We start from the raw sequence: 17125 nt of genomic DNA, 5'->3' as shown, positions 1-17125 counted from the left end.
TAGAATTGGATCACCTCGGGGACTAGAACAGTCATATGAGTTGGGGTGTGGATTGTACTCCGAGATGAACACAGCTTCGAGAAGATAACAATATCTTTTATTGTATCGTGTGTACCAAAGTTGAGTGGTTAGATTTTATTTTTTTAACAAATAATTAGTTTTTAATTGTATGAGATGGTATTCGATTATAAAATAGTAACCATTTTGTAATATTAGATAGATACAAACTTCAATTACTAATAATCTATTTATGTTTTGCACTCTATTACACATCATATGAAACATAGTTAAGTTGTTCGTAAATGTGGACAGAGAGAAAAAGAAGGACAGTAGATGTGAGGAAGTACTACTGTTGAGCATCCAGTTGTAGCATTAGGGTGTCCATAGATGGTCGAAGATGTGGGGAGTCGTGGGTGCAAAGCAAAGCAACTCTTCTCAGCTTGGCTGCCTCTGATTCTGAGAACATCCCTTCAAGATTCTCATCAACTATATCTTTCAAACTACCACTTTCCAAATTTAACTGCCTCATATCACGTTTTCCACTCAGAACCTGGAAAACAATCACTCCAAAGGCATACACATCACTCTTTTCACTCAAACCACCACTTCTCCTGTACTCTGGAGGCAGATATCCCATGCCAGCGCTACCTTTCAGGGCGGAAAAAACAACATCATCTTCAAGGATATTGTGCAATCCTGAATCTCCAATTAAAGCCTTGTACCCAGAATCCAGAACTATATTTTCAGCTGATATATTTTCCTGAACTCTACCATGTTGCCTTCCTTTCTTCCTATGCAGATAATCCATACCTGCATCAAGATGCAATAATTTCACTTTAATCTTTAGCTACGATTTCTTTCAAGAAAGAAGCAGAACAAAAAACTTACCTTTGGCGATACCACGAATGATCCATACTCTGGTCGACCAATCAAGTACCCTACCACTGTTTCTCTTGGCATCAAGATACTGTAACAAATTCCCATTAGAGAAAGAGTCATAGATCAGAAAACATTCCCCGCGCCCTTTTGAACAGCAAAACCCTCTCAACCGAACTACATTTTCATGCCTTAACGAGGTCAAAATCTTCAAACCTTTCAAGAACTCACCTTCATCAGATTTGCAACTTGTCTTGGCAATGCACTTTATAGTCACAACAGAACCATCTCTCAAAACCCCCCGGTACACAGCTGAATAATCACTCTTCCCCAATAAATTTACCTCTGAGAACATTTGAGTTGCGCGTTCTACTTCTTCAAGGTTAAACATAAATCCTTCCAGAACTTCCCAGGAATACCCACTTCCACCTTTCTCTAATGGGTCCCAACCGTCAGAATACTCCAAACTGATAAGAGGAAACGCGCTTTTCTGACACACTTGTTTAGGCCCGTTATCAGAACTTCCAATTTTCTGATTCTGACTGCGTCGCCAAAACAGCAAAAGCAGTCCAGCAACAGTTGAAGCAAAAACCACTGCAATGACGGTAAAAACCAGACCAATTTTTGAAGATTTCGACGTCCTTTTACAATGACCACAGCTTTCATGTTGTGGTTCCATTGATGCAGGAAGATCTTTGGTAGAAGTGTCACCAGGTTCATATGGTTCGGGTCTAACCGGTTCTGAAGTGCTTACTTCTTTGCAAGAATCTAAATCATCAAATCCAGTCCCACATAAACCAGGATTGTTCATGTACTCAAACCCACCTTTGAGTCTTCTCAGAGCTGCACAAAACAGACATTCAAATTGAATTAGCTTACAATTAAGTGCATTTTTGGAATGTGATTTAGGATTTATCTCTACAAACCTCATTTTCCAGAAAAATAAAATATTTTATTCTATAAATTAAATTAGTTTGTAGAAAACAGCTTTTAAAAATCACTTTATATATTACCTGAAGGGACACGGCCAGAGAGAGAATTGTTACGAACATTGAGACTCTGGAGTTTAGCTGCATCAGCCAATGTCACCGGAATTGGACCCAAGAGGCTATTAAAGCTCAGATCCAATCGCGCCAATGTCCCCACTTCACCCAAACTCGCAGGAATGGCGCTATTTAATTCATTATATTGCAGTGCAACAACACTGAGCTTCCTCAGCCTTCCCAGTTCACTTGGTATATTCCCCCTAAACTTGTTATAGCAAAGCTGCAAAACTGCAAACTCTATACAGTTAGATTAAAAGTAGAAATAACAAAGCTACAAAACTGAAGTGAAGGGGGACAAAGATGAGAAATTTATGAGGAACCACCTTGAAGATTTGACATATTTCCAATCTCTCGAGGGATATCACCAGAGAGGTTATTGACATTGAGATACAAATCAGTTAGGTCAGTCAAAGTGGTGATTTGCTTGGGTAATATCCCATGGAGGGCATTGAAGTGAAGGAAGAGACCCGTCAAGCTCTTGAGAGCAGCTAAAGCATGAGGTACTGTTCCGTATAGACCCTTTCCTTGCAGTGAAATATTGGTAACGAGGCCTTGCTCATTGCAAGCCACACCCTCAAAAGAGGCACTACTACAGGGGTCCGAATGGGAGTTCCATGAGAGCAACACGCGGTTCTCTGGGTCTAGAGAGTCTCTGATGGCCAAGAGAGTATCAAGCTGGGTGATGGAGGTGGAAAGAGATGGAGAAGAAGCCCATGTGAGGAAGAGTAGCAGTTTGAGGAAGATGATGTACATGATCAGTTCCAAGGAACTTCACTTCTTGGCGTAGCAGTTATGCTCTGATGTTGGAGAGCGAGTGTGTAAGCAGAGAAGCAACACGTGAAATGAAGCAGATGAAACAGTGTGTTTGGACAGAGAAAATGTCTGGTTTATGGTCTTAACACTCAGAATAAAATGTGACGGAGGAGCAGAAAAAATGTGAAACAAATAGTATGTGTATTTTCTTTACACCATTAAATCCAAATTAAAGAAAAAACAAACTTTTCGATAGATAAATGGGGGCGAAATGTTTATCCAAATAAACTTTTTCATTGTTTACATTCAGAAATCGGATTTCAATGAACTAAAAAAATTTCAATCAAATCAAGTTGAAAATCGTTAAATAGATTTATGAATTAAAAATGAAATAAAAAATAGTTTTAAATAAGCTTTATTCTTGTATTTTGCTCTGAATATTGCTCTCAAATAAGAAAATACTCATTACAGAGACAGGAAATTGTTCAGGTCATTCTGATTCACTGATTCTGGGTTCACGAGGTCATTTGTGAACATTCATGCTCCCTTTCTTTCTACATGCTTTTTTAACTTCTTGAGTTAGTGTATATTCGAGATAAGAGTTAAGTTCATTAATTTGATTTTGAGCCAATTTTAACCCAATAATTGTTGGAGGAGAAATTAATGGTGAAAAACAAAAATAAAAAAATTAAAAATATATTTAAATTAAAAAAATAAAGTATAAGTTATTAAAATTTGTAAGTGATTTAATTGATATAATAAATTATGTTTGTTATTATAAATCAATTTTAATTAAATTTCATATTATAAATTTATTTTATTTTATAAAATTAATTTAATTATTATTAATTTTTAATTTTAATGTTTTTAATTTTTATCATTTTATAAATTTATTATTATTATTTATTCTAATTTTATTATTTTAATATTATTATTTTTGTTTTATAATATTTTTATTATTATTACTATTATTATTAATTTTATTTTTATTTTATAATTTTTTATTTTTAATATTAATATTTTATTATTTTAATTTCATTATTTTATTATATTATATAATATAATTATTTATGTTGCGTTATGTAATGTGCTATAATCGGTTACGTTTTAATATAACATAATCAATTATATATATAATATAATTTAGACGTAACATATTAAATATTATGTAAATATATTATATATACAACATAATTGATTATGTGTTCCGTCCCATCATCGGGCGTTGACCGAAGGTCAGAGTCAACGCATAATGGGGGCCCCTTGAGGGATCCAAGGAAGAGAAGTCAGCAGGTCGACCGCTCGAGTCATCGCCAATAGGAGGCGTCGCCCAAGTGAGGCGTCACCCAAGTGAGGCGTCACCCGAGGGAGAGAGGCGTCGCTGGAGAGGCTTCGGGCCTCGATAGTCCAGAACAGTAGTAAGGAGAAGAGAAAGGCGGCTTCAAGGCCGCAAGTCTAGCACCAGAAGGGGACGCCCTAACTCATGAAGTATCCACGCCACTGCTGGGAGACCCTGGAACAGATACGACCCGTGAGAGGGCCATAACCAGGGGAGAACCACATGCATGGTACGAGAGAAATGTAGACCTACCCCAGGGCAAGTAACCAGTGATTGGGGTACATGAGTTGGCACCCAGAACATCAACCCACAAGCCAGAAGCACCTCGCAGGAAAGAGGGCTCACACGATAGAATAACCCTAAGTTGGGTGACGGCGCTGTGGGACCCTCCACACTGAATAAACGATCAAGTCAAAGGGACACGTGGCAAGGCACACGTGCTCATTAAAGGTTTCAGTGAAAGTTTGCCAAGGTACGCGTTAATTCAGTTAAGATTTGAATGTTCCAAGGAATGTTTTTATACGCTTTCAATGCGCTTTAACGCGCTTTAAAGATTAGAGGTGTATAAAAAGGGACCTTGGGGCATTTGAAAAAAGGACCGAGATTTTTTTAACCTAAATTCACACAGCTACACAGAGGACGAAACCCTAGTTGCTTTCGCGGCGCACTCACAGTGAGAACAAGGCAATTGGGGCAACCCCGTTCTAGTTACACAGTTTCAGTCATTCAGTACAGTCTTTGATGTTTCTCGCTAGCTGACTTGATCGTCGGAGTGCAAACGGCCGCGAGGGCGCCCCTTTGTTCACTTCTTTTCAGGTACTCACAGACGGAGCAAAACAAAGGTGCCCTATCTCGCGAGGATAAGCCACGTGCAAAGACGATCCCGGTCAACCGGCGGGAACATATAATATAATTTAGACGTAACATATTAAATATTATGTAAATATATTATATATACAACATAATTGATTATGTGTATAAAGTAACATTCTTTTTATTATTTTGTCATTTGTAGGATAAATATGCAATTGCAAAAGCATCCACGCTAACTTATTTTTGGCTTTCTTTTCATGGAGATATGAGAAGGAAAGCAAATCCATCGTCGTTTTTTTCGCAAATATGCAAAATGTAAACAAAACACATCTTCGTGCTTTTCGTATGTGCATCCGAAATCAAACCAAGCGTAATTGTCGTGTATTAGAAATTAGTTGGTTCAAGACACAATTGACTTTGTTGTAAATGTTCGATCTAAAAGCATAGCAGTTCAAGGTAATAATTTAATTACGGCTTAATCTATTTTGGCCTCAAACCACAAAGATAATTGATGTTACTTGTAATAATATTTTATTTAATAACTAAATGAGTATTTTTTATGAGATTAACTTGTATGGAATATTTAGATCTGATGAAGGTTTTTAAAGATATTAAAATAAATAAGAGATATAATGAATTATTGAATATTTATTATTCAATCAATTATTACTAAATAAATATTTAAGTTATATGATTGTATTTGATTAGATTTGATTGGACTATCGTTGATTTGATTGGATTTTATATTATTATGTGTATCTTCATATATCTTGGATACGGGACGTGCAGGTGGAACGATTTGATGAATGAACAAGTTGTAGTGTTCTACAAGTGTTTATCATGTTATTTTGGTATGATGATATTTTATTTTTTGTCAGTTGGATTACTTTGAGATGGTCGTTTATTTTGAAACAACTTGTTGGACTACGATGGTCACTTATTTTGAAGAGATTTTGTATACCTTTGTTTCGATGATCATTCGATTTAGGATAACAATTCTATATAGCTTTGTTCTAATGATCGTTTGGTCTCAATTAACAATTTTTTTACAATGATCGTTTAATATTGGATATGCATTTTATTCCAATGATCGTTTGATATTTGATAGATATTATTATTCCAATGATCGTTTGTTCTTCAACAATAATTATGTATAAAAAATTTCCAATGACGGTTTGGTCTTGGATAGCAATTGTTTCTAATAATAATTTTGATCTCGGATAATACTGTTTTTCCGATGATCATTTAAGCTCAATAAAAAGTGTTCTTTCTATAACCGGCCTTTGATAGCAATTTTTCTGATGATCGTTTGTTCTCATATATGCATTGTTGTTTCGATGATCATTTGATCTCGACAAGTGTTTTTGTAAGACCATTTGATATTTGATAGCAATTGTTTCGATGATCGTTTGATCTCTGATAGACAATGTTGTTCTGATGATCGTTTGATCTCAACAAGTGTTTTTTCTAAGACTGTTTAGCCTTTGAAAGCAATTGTTTTGATGACCGTTTGATCTCAAATAGACTTTGTAGTTCTGATGATTGTTTAATCTCAATTAGTGTTCTTTCTATGTCTGTTTGATAGTAATTGTTGTGATGATCGTTTGATTTCGGATAGATATTTTTGTTCCAATGATCGATTGTACTCGACAAGTATTCTTTTTATGACCATGTAGTCTTTGATAGTGATTATTTTGATCATTGTTTAATCTCAGACACTATTATATCGATGATTGTTTGATCTCGGGCAGTGGTTATATATAACTTTATTCCAGTGATTGTTTGGTCTTGTACAACAATTGTTTTGATGATTGTTTGATCTCGGTTGTCGATGTACTCTTTTAAATAGATACCAAAATTTTTTATTTCAAGAATGTGCCTCATTAAAATCTTGTTGAGAAAACCTTCCTTAAGGAGAAAAGCTTACCTAAGGAAAAAGAGTACATCATCCTCATTAATAATTTAGCTGTAACACCTTTTCAAATGGGTTACGTTCCAAGTCATTGGCAAGAGTTAGTCATTTCATTCTTCAAGCTTGTAAGCTCCATTATGTGTGAGTTTACTAATCAGTATGAACCTTCCTAATTGGGTGCTAGTCTCCGAGGTTTCGTCACACCAAGTCACCTGTTTTTAAGAATCATTCTCTAACGTGTGTTTCTTCATGCCTTACTCTTTGTAGCTTCATCTCGTACTTCTTGTACAAGATCTAAATCAACCCTGAGGTTGTTATCATTATTATTCTCATGAAAGTTTTTTCTCCACCAGAAATGCTTATCCGAGCTCAACAAGGATCATGGCATTTTCCCCTAAGTTATTCAAAAAGGTGTTTCTCCTATAGACAATTGAGGGGTACAATGATAATCCAACAATATATTGGGTATCTCTTCGGCTCGAAAACTTTTAGCTTATAAAAGTTTATTCTTGAGTTCTTTCAAAAAAACCTTATTGATCGCTTTAGCCTGTCCATTAGTTTGGGGGTATTCTAGAAATGAGACTCGATGTTTTATGTCGAGTTGTTAAAATCTCTTGTATATCAATTGCCAACTATTATTGATGACGAAAAAATGTTGCAAACCATGTCTACACACCACACTTTTCCAAAATAATTTTTAAATTTTTCGAGTTGTGATAATTGCCAATGGCCTAACTTCTATCCATTTAGTGAAGTAATCAATGACCATTATTAAGAATTTTACCTACCCTTTGGCGAGGGGGAATGGGTTGATTATGTCCATTTCCCACATTGCAAATGGCCTTGGAAGGTTATCATGTGAAGGGGGTCATACTTCTAATATTCTTGGCATTTTTCAGTAAAGGTGTGGGTGTCTTTCTGAAGTATCAGCCAATAGTACCCTGCTCTTAAAACTCGTGATGTTATACATCGGGCTTCCAAATCATCCCACATATGCCCTTGTCGAGTTCGACGAGTACGTATTTAGTTTGGTCATTATCCAAGCATTTCAACAATGGAGAGGAAAAACCTCTTCGAAAGAGTGTGTTGTTATACATAGTGTAAAATGATGATTCCATATGCACCCTTTTAGCTTTTGTTGTGTTGTCAGGTAAGGAATCGTTGGTCAAAAAATTTATGATATGTGTCATCCAACTCGAGCTACCCATATTTACTTATAACACATCATCATGGTCGAAGCTTGAAGTGCTAAGGGTTTTTTGAATAAGGGTTTAGTATTGTCTGGCCTTCCTTGTGATAACAAGCTTGGAAAGTTTGTCGACACAATTATTTTGCTCTTTTGGCACATGTATAATATCAAATTGGCCAAATTGTCTTCAAGCTCTTGGTTATATGGTAATACTTTTGAAGCAAAGACTCATTGGCTTGATAATCACCGTTTATCTAGCCAGTGATCAACTAAGAGCCGCTTTGGCATTTCACCTGTTACACACCTAATTCTTGAGTGAGTTTCAACCCAACACAATTAGAGTTTCATATTCTGCTTGATTGTTTGATATATAAAAAATGAAGCGAATGACTTGCTCAAGGATGATATTTTTTAGGCCCTTAAGGATTATACCAGGCCCAATCCTTTTTTATTTAATAAACCATCCACACTAAGGGACTACTAACCTTGTCTTTCTTTGAGTTTGAGTAACTCGATCAAAGAGTCTGCCAATAAATGTGGTTTCATCAGTCCTCTACTTTTGAATTTCAATCCAAACTTAGCTCGACCAACCAACCTGTCATTCAGTCTATTAGTTTTTGCTTTTGGAGTATTTGCTTGATGGGAACAATATGAAAGCTCCATAAGTATTTTCAAAGTCTCCGAGCATAGAAAACAAGTGTTGATATTAATTTATCTAAGAATTGAAATATTTTTCGATTGGTTGTAGATTTCAACTGGTAAAATACACATGGTTTTATTTCTTATCCTCGAGCTTATGGTCGTGTTTGAGACTGACAAGTATAGTAAAAAGGTTTAATGGGGCAATGGATTTATAAATATTGTTAGGGAGTAGATGTTTTCTTTTCATACTCTGAAGCATATTTTCACATTTAGCATTCCATTTGAACTTTTTTGTTCCTTTGATAAGCCTAAAGAAAGGCTTTGTTTTATCTGCAAGTCTAGGGAGAAACCTTGATAATGCAACAAGTTTCCTATTAAGATGTTGGACCTCTTTTAAGTTACTTGGACTTCTCATAGTTAAGATTGCCTCACACTTGTCAGGATTAACTTCTACTTCTCATTGGGTGATCATGAAGTTGAGGAATCTTCCACTTTTTTTTGGTTGAGTCGCATGTTATGCTTCCCACCCTTGTTGAAAATTTTCTTGACATGGGCAAGGTGGTCCAATACATTTGCCGATTCAACCACCATGTCATCGACATATACTTTCATTATGCCACTAATGAATTATGTTCCTGCCGGTTGACTGAGAAAGTCTTCGTGCGTAGCTCTAACTTGCACTCAAGGACTCCTTCGTCTTCAACTCAGATTTCCGCCTTACGCCGCCGTGAGAACCTGAAATGAAATGAGCAAAGGGCGCCCTCGCGGCCGTTTGCACTCCGACGATCAAGTGAGCAAAGCAAGAAACATCAAAACCTTCGTACCGGAGAACTGTAACTGAATCGTAACTAACTCTGATCTCTCTCTCTCTCTCTGAGTGAGTGTGTAAACTGAGTAAAGTGTGCAACTAGTCAAAATGTACCTTAGTAAACTTTTCAAAGAAGCTTATATACCTTGATGTTTCAGCGCTTACTGCCACGTTTCCTTCTAACTTAACCACCATTCCACGTGGAAGGGCTTACCACGCTGTAACCCAACTCAGGGAAACTCCAACGTGTAAGTCCTCCTTCTCTGGAGTGCATCTGGCGCGAGGGGTGACTACCTGGGTGCCAACTCATGCGCCCCAGCTTCTAGTCACTCGCCCTGGGAGTGTATCTGCCTTCCTCTCGTACCATGCACATGGTTCACCCCTGGGCGTGGCCCTCTCCTGGGTCGTATTTGTCCCAGGGATTCTCCAGAGGTGGCGTGGGTACTTCATGAGGCAGGCTACCCCCTGGTGATACTGGGACTATGGCCTTGAAGCCACCTTTCTCTTCTCTTCATTACTGTTCTGAGGTACCGGGGCCCGAGGCCTCCTCGCCCGTACCGTTGCCTCTGACTGTGTCCCACCTCCACGGTCTTCCCTACCCGTGGGTATCGGGGGGTGACATCAGCGACGCCTCAACATGGTGATGCCCATACTTGGCGACACCCACTTCTGGCGATGCCCAAAGTGGTCAACCTATTGACTTCCTCCCCTGGGCACCTTGGCGGGTCCCAGCACGTGTTTGACTTTGACTTTGACTTTGACTTTGGTCAACGTTCGGGGACGGGACGGTACAAATTCCTTAAAGACTTTGTCCATGAGACGCTGATATGTTACACCAACATATTTTTAATCCAAACAACTTGATTTTATAACAAAAAATAGTTTCCTTGGTCATGAAATCTATTTTGTCTTTATCAGGTAGATACATTTTGATTTCGTTATATTTCGAGAATTGTTCTTGTTGGCTGACCTGGATCGGACTTTGGTGGTGGACTCCGGACTGACTTTTCTTTTTTATTGTTGCTGCCTTGGGATGCTAATAATTCACAGTGAAGGGAGCTCCACCTGTTGATAAGACTCCAACGATCAAGTCAGTGACAACATATAACTATGAGTAAATGAATATAATGTATGTGTATGGGTGTAGTATCGCAAGATTGAACTTACTTTGTTTAGGGTCTTGTGGCCCTTTTATAGCATTCATAGATCGCCCTTCAAGAGTCAATAACATAAAGATATTCTATTAATATATCCCCTTTATTTTATGGGTGCAGGTAGAACATTATTTCTAACTTTTATTTTCATAGAATCTCAGAATAAATATCGGTGCCTCCCTCATTCAATTGTTTTTATTTTAGTTACCTTTATTAAAGCGCCTGGCCAGCTGCTTGGGCCAACTCCTTAACACATCATTGGGCTTATTATTGTTTTGGGCCGAGCTAAGTATTTTTCCTTTATAGACTAGGTGGGTTAGGATAGTGCATTTAAGTGCTCGAGTCGGACCCCAAGCACGTTCAACCAGTACACAGACCCCACCCAACCTTGAGCTGAGCATGGCAAGGCAAAGAGGCTTATTTGTGCCCATTTTAAAAAGACATTTGGCTCAAAAGGTAGTTGGTGCACGATTTCCAGAGCGTCACTTGAAGGGATGACTTCATCACACTTACTATGGTGCGTACACGTGTTACACCATCAACTGTGGGGAAACCTTGTCGTTTTAACTTCCCCTTTCAATCATATCCTCTTATGGCATCAATCACATATGAATGCTAAAAATGACTTATTAAGTAAATTTGCTTACACACTAATCGTAGCATAGTTAAACAAATTGCAAATTTCTAACTTGAACTTAAATAAAGCACCCAAGGTGACGAGAATAATCCCTAGTAGCAAGCTGAGTCGTTACCAGGCTTCCCCCTTCCGGGTCATCTGAACCGCTCGTTGCTTTAGCGTTACTTAACATGTACCATTGGTTAGCTTTATATGTGTTTGATTCTATTGAGACGATATGTTGACGTCAATATCACTAGGGTAATACGAGACCTCTTTTAGAAGCTCTCTTTTGGCCTAGGGGTACATTGAATTGTAATCCATTATAGAAATAGCTAGAACAAAAGCATAAACACAACCAATATACAAGCACAGTTCAGCCCAAGTAGAGAAGATGAATAAATATCTGGCAATAGAGATTGGTGGAGGAAAATACCTGGTATGATGATGGAGGAGAAGAAATGCGAAAGAAGTTTTGGTGTAAGAGAGGTTTTGATAGCATGAGAGTTATGGAGAGAAGAGAGATTGTGTAACAAGTAAGTGACGAAGAAATGGGTTTTTAATTGTTTTAAAAAAGGAGATGAAGCGACAATGCTTTCTGGTCGTTGATGGTACCACGTGGATGTCTCAGATTTAGTGTGGTGAGATGTCTCATAAAAAAACGCTTTGGTAACCCCGCATTGTTTGAATATATGACCTTAAACAAGAGGGAGGGTGAATTGTTTATGAAAGATTTTCCCAAACTTTGAAGGTATAATGAAATTCAAAGCAGAATCACATATATAGAAATCCAGAAAGCAATCAATCAAAAATTGTTTAAGTTGATTATCAGAAAATCAACCGATTGTTTTTGCGATTCAACCGGTTGTTGATATCAGTAGAGTTAAAACAACTTAAAAGAAGAATTTAAATGAGTTCAGAGTAAGAGAAAAGCACACAAGCAATTTATACTGGTAAGCTCTTATCCCAAGAGCTACATCTAGTCCCCAGAAACCACTGGGTATTTACTATGCAATCAAAATCTAGATTACAAACACACCACCAAAGAAGTGACCTTGAACACCTCAAGTCACACACTTACTTTGGCACACAAACACCACAGAAATCAGAACACCCTCTGATTCTGCACTTACACACCAATATTAAAAAATACAAGATATACAGAAAGGATTACACTTGATGAAGATCAAATCAAAATATTATAGCTATCATATTCCACTTCTTTGAGAAAATCCAAAAGCTTGAATGAAAATCTTGAAAACTCAAATTTGTTTTCACACTTTCACAAAAATGTCTCAAAACTGTATTAAACTTTAAGAGGGTATAACAACCTCTTTAAATACTCCAAAAGTTGTTAAAAACATTTAAAGCTGATTTGTAAACATAACATAAATTTTGTTATGGATTTTCAACAAACAATTGGTTGAATTCACGAAACAACCGATTGAATTGGTTTGACAACAAAGTCAACCAATTCAAACAGCTCCAAACCCTTTTCAAAAAAACTCTAAGTGCTTAATTCTTCATAGCTTTTCACTCTACCATCAATACTTGCGAAAAATCTTTAAAAAACAATTCACCCTCCACTTGTTTTAGCCCTATAATTCTAACAACAACTAGATCTCTTAATGTCACAACAACAATGCAACATCTTTGGCTTCAGATGATGAAATTTTTTCTCCAAGAAACCTAAAAGATTTTTCAAAACCAATTTCTCACAAAAACTTAATTCGCAAAAGCTCTCTCTCATATGTAAAAGTTGAAAATGTATGTGTTACCTTTTTTTTTTATACAATGCAAACCCTTTTTTATGGAGAATTAACAATGCATATTTTGTTAAAGAGGTACAATTTAGTAAAATCAATCTATTGAAAAACTCGAAATAACCTCTTAATTTTACTTAAATTAATATAACTTGCATAAAAACTGATTTTCTCATATGGAAAGAATTCAAACTGAAAACACTTTTTATGTAACATACTAAAACAAAGTTTTCAGTATATAAAACATATTTAAGAAAATGGTAAAAATCTTAAGTATTTTCAATCAATTGATCTAAGAAATAACATATTGAAAAAAAATTACTTTCCAAAAAATAATTTAAAAACCAGTTTAAAAACTTTATAACCAACTAAAAACTTTGTTCTTGGATTCATCATCATCTCTTAAAGTAAAAGATAACTAAACTACCTAGACATATATGACAACAAATCTTCAAGAAGGCTTCAACAAACACAAACGTTGGATCCTTGAGATCTAGCACCTCATTGATTTGGATTGTGTTGCTGGTAAGAAGGAGTGACTTTGAGACTTTGAGCATAACATTATCTTGTTGTTTTGGGATCAACCTCTATTGTGATAATCTTTTCCTCCTTGAAAGGGAATTCCATGGTCATTTGTGGTGTAGCAATAAGGACTTCAAACTAGTTGAGAGTTTTCCTCCCAATTAAAGCATTATACGAAGTGTCAGTCTCCACTATAGTATACCAAATCGTAAGTGTTCAAAATGCTTCACTTATGTTAAACATAATAAGCAATTTGAAATATCCTCGGGTGTGCACATGTTCCATGTGAACCCTAGTAACAGGTTTGAGTATGACCGAATGAGGGAAGTAGGGATGTCAAGCTTTAAGAACATTAGCCAATAAAGCACATTTTTCAAGCTTCTTTAGTGGATGAGGATCTTTTCATCCTGCCAATTTGCGAGTTCATACTACAAAGATGTCTTTTCCTTGCAAAACTTGAGTTGTCTCTCTCAGCAAATCCTCTTGATATAATGTTGATCGTCCTTCTCACGTCTTTGGGATTATATCACTCGAGGTTCCTCCCTCTATTCTTGTACGGGCTTTGAAGTCACTTGGTACTGGTGATTTCTCATTCCTTTACCATGGAAGCCACCCGCCTCTTGGATAATAACATCTCGACTAATGTTAAGAGGGGTTTCACTATTTTACATACCAATACACAGTCTCTTAAAGGCTTGTGTGGTATTTAGGGGAGAGGTAGAAACAACTTTTGTCACCTTTTTTCCTTGCGTCAGAGTTCTCCCCTATGTTGATATATCGTGTTGCTTGATTGCAAAACTCATCCATGTTGGCTGATGGGTCAACATACAATGTGTCAAGAAATCTTTCTGAGCGAAGACCCACCAAAAGCTTATACATGACTACCATTAGGTGTAGGTTGAGAATATGTATTCCACAATGAGAAATCATTCCCATTAAAATTGTATATCTCATATTTTGTTGTCGTGGATTTAAAACTAATTTATGCACTTCTCACTATGAATAGTATTATTTACTATAACAATGATTGTAGAATGTGAACTAAGACATCGAGCAAGGTAATTATTCAGGAAAGAGAGGTGGATCACCAATGGACATGCTAAAATATCAAATCTTTCCTTGTTAGAACTTTCCTAGACATTCAATTTTACATTACCACATTCTATACCCAGTAATAAGAATAATTCCTTTCTGATGTGTGAGATTTGACTAGCTATAATCACTAAACATACTTAGATTTTTATACAACAATATTCTAACAACAATAATAACATAACATAATAAGGAATTAAGCTCTGATAACATTGTTGGGTACTAGAGTAACAATATAATAACTCATAACTAAAATAAAAGAAGAACCAACAATTGAGAGGTCCACCTAAAGATACAATGATCATGAAGATGATGCAACAATTTTGCTTCTAGTGAGTACGACAAGGCTTATGATTTAGGAATAATTTTACCAGTGCCCCATGATCTTACCAGAAAATAATGTTAGTCTCCCGAGGTGGAAGAATGTGGTTTGCCTTGCAAGTTGAGTTATAATTGCAAGATATGACTCCGAAGTTTGTCAATGACAATAAAAGGAGAACCACTTATAGAATTTTTTCAATATTTAATCGGTAAGAACATAAGAAATTATAAGTATATAAGTGAATATAAGAATTGAGTGAGTACTTCCAATAAAATTAATATATATATTGTACCGTCCCGTATCCGGGCGTTGACAAAGTCAAGGTCAAAGTCAACGTCGGAGTCAAAGTCAACATGAGACGTCGCCTAGGTGAGGACACGCCAAGTGCAAGCATCGCCGAGGCGGGGCGTCGCCGAGAGGAAGCGTCGCCAAGGTAAGGCGTCACCTAGGTGAAGGCATCGCCAAGTCAAGGGGTCGCCCAGCTAGGGCGTCGCCAAGGTCAAATGTCACAAAAGCAAGGCAATCACAGTGTTGCTCCCCGATACCCATGGGTAGGAAAGACCATGGAGGGAGTGACACCGTGGGAAGGCCTCAAACCCCGATAACCCGGGGTAGCAGTAAAGAGAAGAGAAAGGTGGCTTCAAGGCCATGGTAATAGCGCCAGTGTAGAGCAATCTGACTCGTGAAGTGCCCATGCCGCCCCAGAGACGCCCTTGGGATAGTTACGACTCATGAGAAGGGTCACGCCCGGGGGCAGCCAGGTGCAGGGTACGAGAGGAAGGTAGATACGCTCTCAAAGTGAGTGACTAGAGGTTTTAGGGCATGAGTTGGCGCCCAGAAAGTCACCCCTTGCGCAGATGCACTCCCAGGTAGGAGGACTCACACGAGGAAATACCCCTAGATGGGGTCACGGCGCTGTGAGGCCCTCCACGTGTACAGCAGCCAAGTCAGAATAGAAACGTCATTTTGTCTGGTACAAGGTAATTAAAGTTATTTAACACAGTTTACGTTTCGAGCATTTAAGGTACTATAAATGCTCCCAAGCGGTTTGAACGTCTTAAATGCGCTGGACGTTTTATAATTAAATGCGCTTTAAGGTGCTTTGAATGCGGGAGTAGTTTACGTAGCGCCTTGAATGTTGGAAACGGGGTTCGAACTTTTGGCAGATTTTCCCAGAGTACACTCTAGTTGCTTGCTCGAGTCTTGAGACTACGCACAAGGGACTAGGGAGAGAGAGGTTGTTTGTCAGAGGGAGAAAAGATATACAATACACAGTTTCATTAGACCACCTTCAGAGTGCCAGTCACGGTGCTCCGATATGGAGGTGTAGAGTTTTGGTGTTTCTTGCTAGTTGACTTGAGCGTCGGAGTGCAAACGGCCGCTAGGGCGCCCTTTTGTCCTTCTTTGCAGGAATCCACAGGTAATTAGTGGGAAGGAGTCCCTAGCTGACGGGTGAGGTTGCGCACAAAGACGTCCCAGGTCAACCGGCTGGAACATTTGGCGCCCACCGTGGGGCCGATTTAAAACATCAGTCCCATCACAAGCAACGAAGATCTATCAGAGCCACCATAACGTTGGCAGAAGTTGGAGGAAACTGTGAAGAATGAGGGCTACCACTAGAAAAGGTACCGCGCGCGCGGCGAGTGAGGAAATGTCCATGCAGCAGGTACTGGAAATGATGCGGGGGCTGCAGGATGAGATGGCGGAGTCGAGGATAGAACAGGAACGCATCCAGGCGGACCTCGCAGACTCGTGCGCGAGAAACGAAGAGCTCCATCGGGTGAATGAAGAGTTGCGTCGGGATTTGAACTATAACCAAGGGCAACGCGAACAAGACGAGACCGAGCGCCTCACCCCACCAAGGGAGTTTTCCACACCCTTCTCGCAGGAGATTCTGGATGCGGTGATCCCCAACACGTTCGCAGAGCCCAAGGTGATCTTTACCGGGATGGAGGACCCCGAGGCCCATCTCACTGCATTCCACACGCAGATGTTATTGGTAGGCGGCTCGGATGCCGCGAGGTGTAAGCTCTTTATGAGCACGTTGACAGGGATGGCAATGGATTGGTTCATCAGCCTTCCAAATGGCCATATCACCTCCTTCCGGCAGTTGTCGCAGCTATTTAGGGAGCAATAGTTGGCGAACAAGGCCCCGCCGCCAGTTTCCTACGACTTGTTTGATGTAAAACAGTATCAAGGGGAGACCTTAAAAGAATACATCAACCGCTTCGGGGCCCAAGTAGTAAAAGTTGGTACTTCGGAGGAGTCTATGATTGTG

At 38.3% G+C, this 17125-nt stretch overlaps 1 protein-coding gene across 1 annotated transcript; it reads right to left on the bottom strand.

The window, feature by feature from the left end:
• Window positions 1-217: 217 nt before the first annotated feature.
• Window positions 218-2979, bottom strand: LOC137826364 (LRR receptor kinase SERK2-like). The gene is made up of 4 exons (XM_068632302.1): window positions 2246-2979; window positions 1890-2150; window positions 889-1719; window positions 218-810 (listed from the first exon to the last, which is right to left on the bottom strand). Exons 1-4 carry the CDS (start codon window positions 2673-2675, stop codon window positions 347-349), a joined length of 1986 nt encoding a protein of 661 aa, XP_068488403.1. The 5' UTR covers window positions 2676-2979; the 3' UTR covers window positions 218-346.
• Window positions 2980-17125: the final 14146 nt, after the last annotated feature.

Source organism: Phaseolus vulgaris, chromosome 8, assembly GCF_000499845.2.
Source record: "Phaseolus vulgaris cultivar G19833 chromosome 8, P. vulgaris v2.0, whole genome shotgun sequence".
In the NCBI taxonomy this organism is placed as follows: domain Eukaryota; kingdom Viridiplantae; phylum Streptophyta; class Magnoliopsida; order Fabales; family Fabaceae; genus Phaseolus; species Phaseolus vulgaris.
This window is presented reverse-complemented; position numbering and strand designations above follow the sequence as displayed.

Coding starts and splice junctions, on each gene's coding strand:
- LOC137826364 (XM_068632302.1), bottom strand. CDS start 2,675: ATGTACATCATCTTCCTCAAACTGCTACTCTTCCTCACATGGGCTTCT. Junction 1,720..1,889: donor CTCTGGCCGTGTCCCTTCAG/GTAATATATAAA, acceptor TGTTTTGTGCAG/CTCTGAGAAGACTCAAAGGT. Junction 811..888: donor CATTCGTGGTATCGCCAAAG/GTAAGTTTTTTG, acceptor ATCTTGATGCAG/GTATGGATTATCTGCATAGG.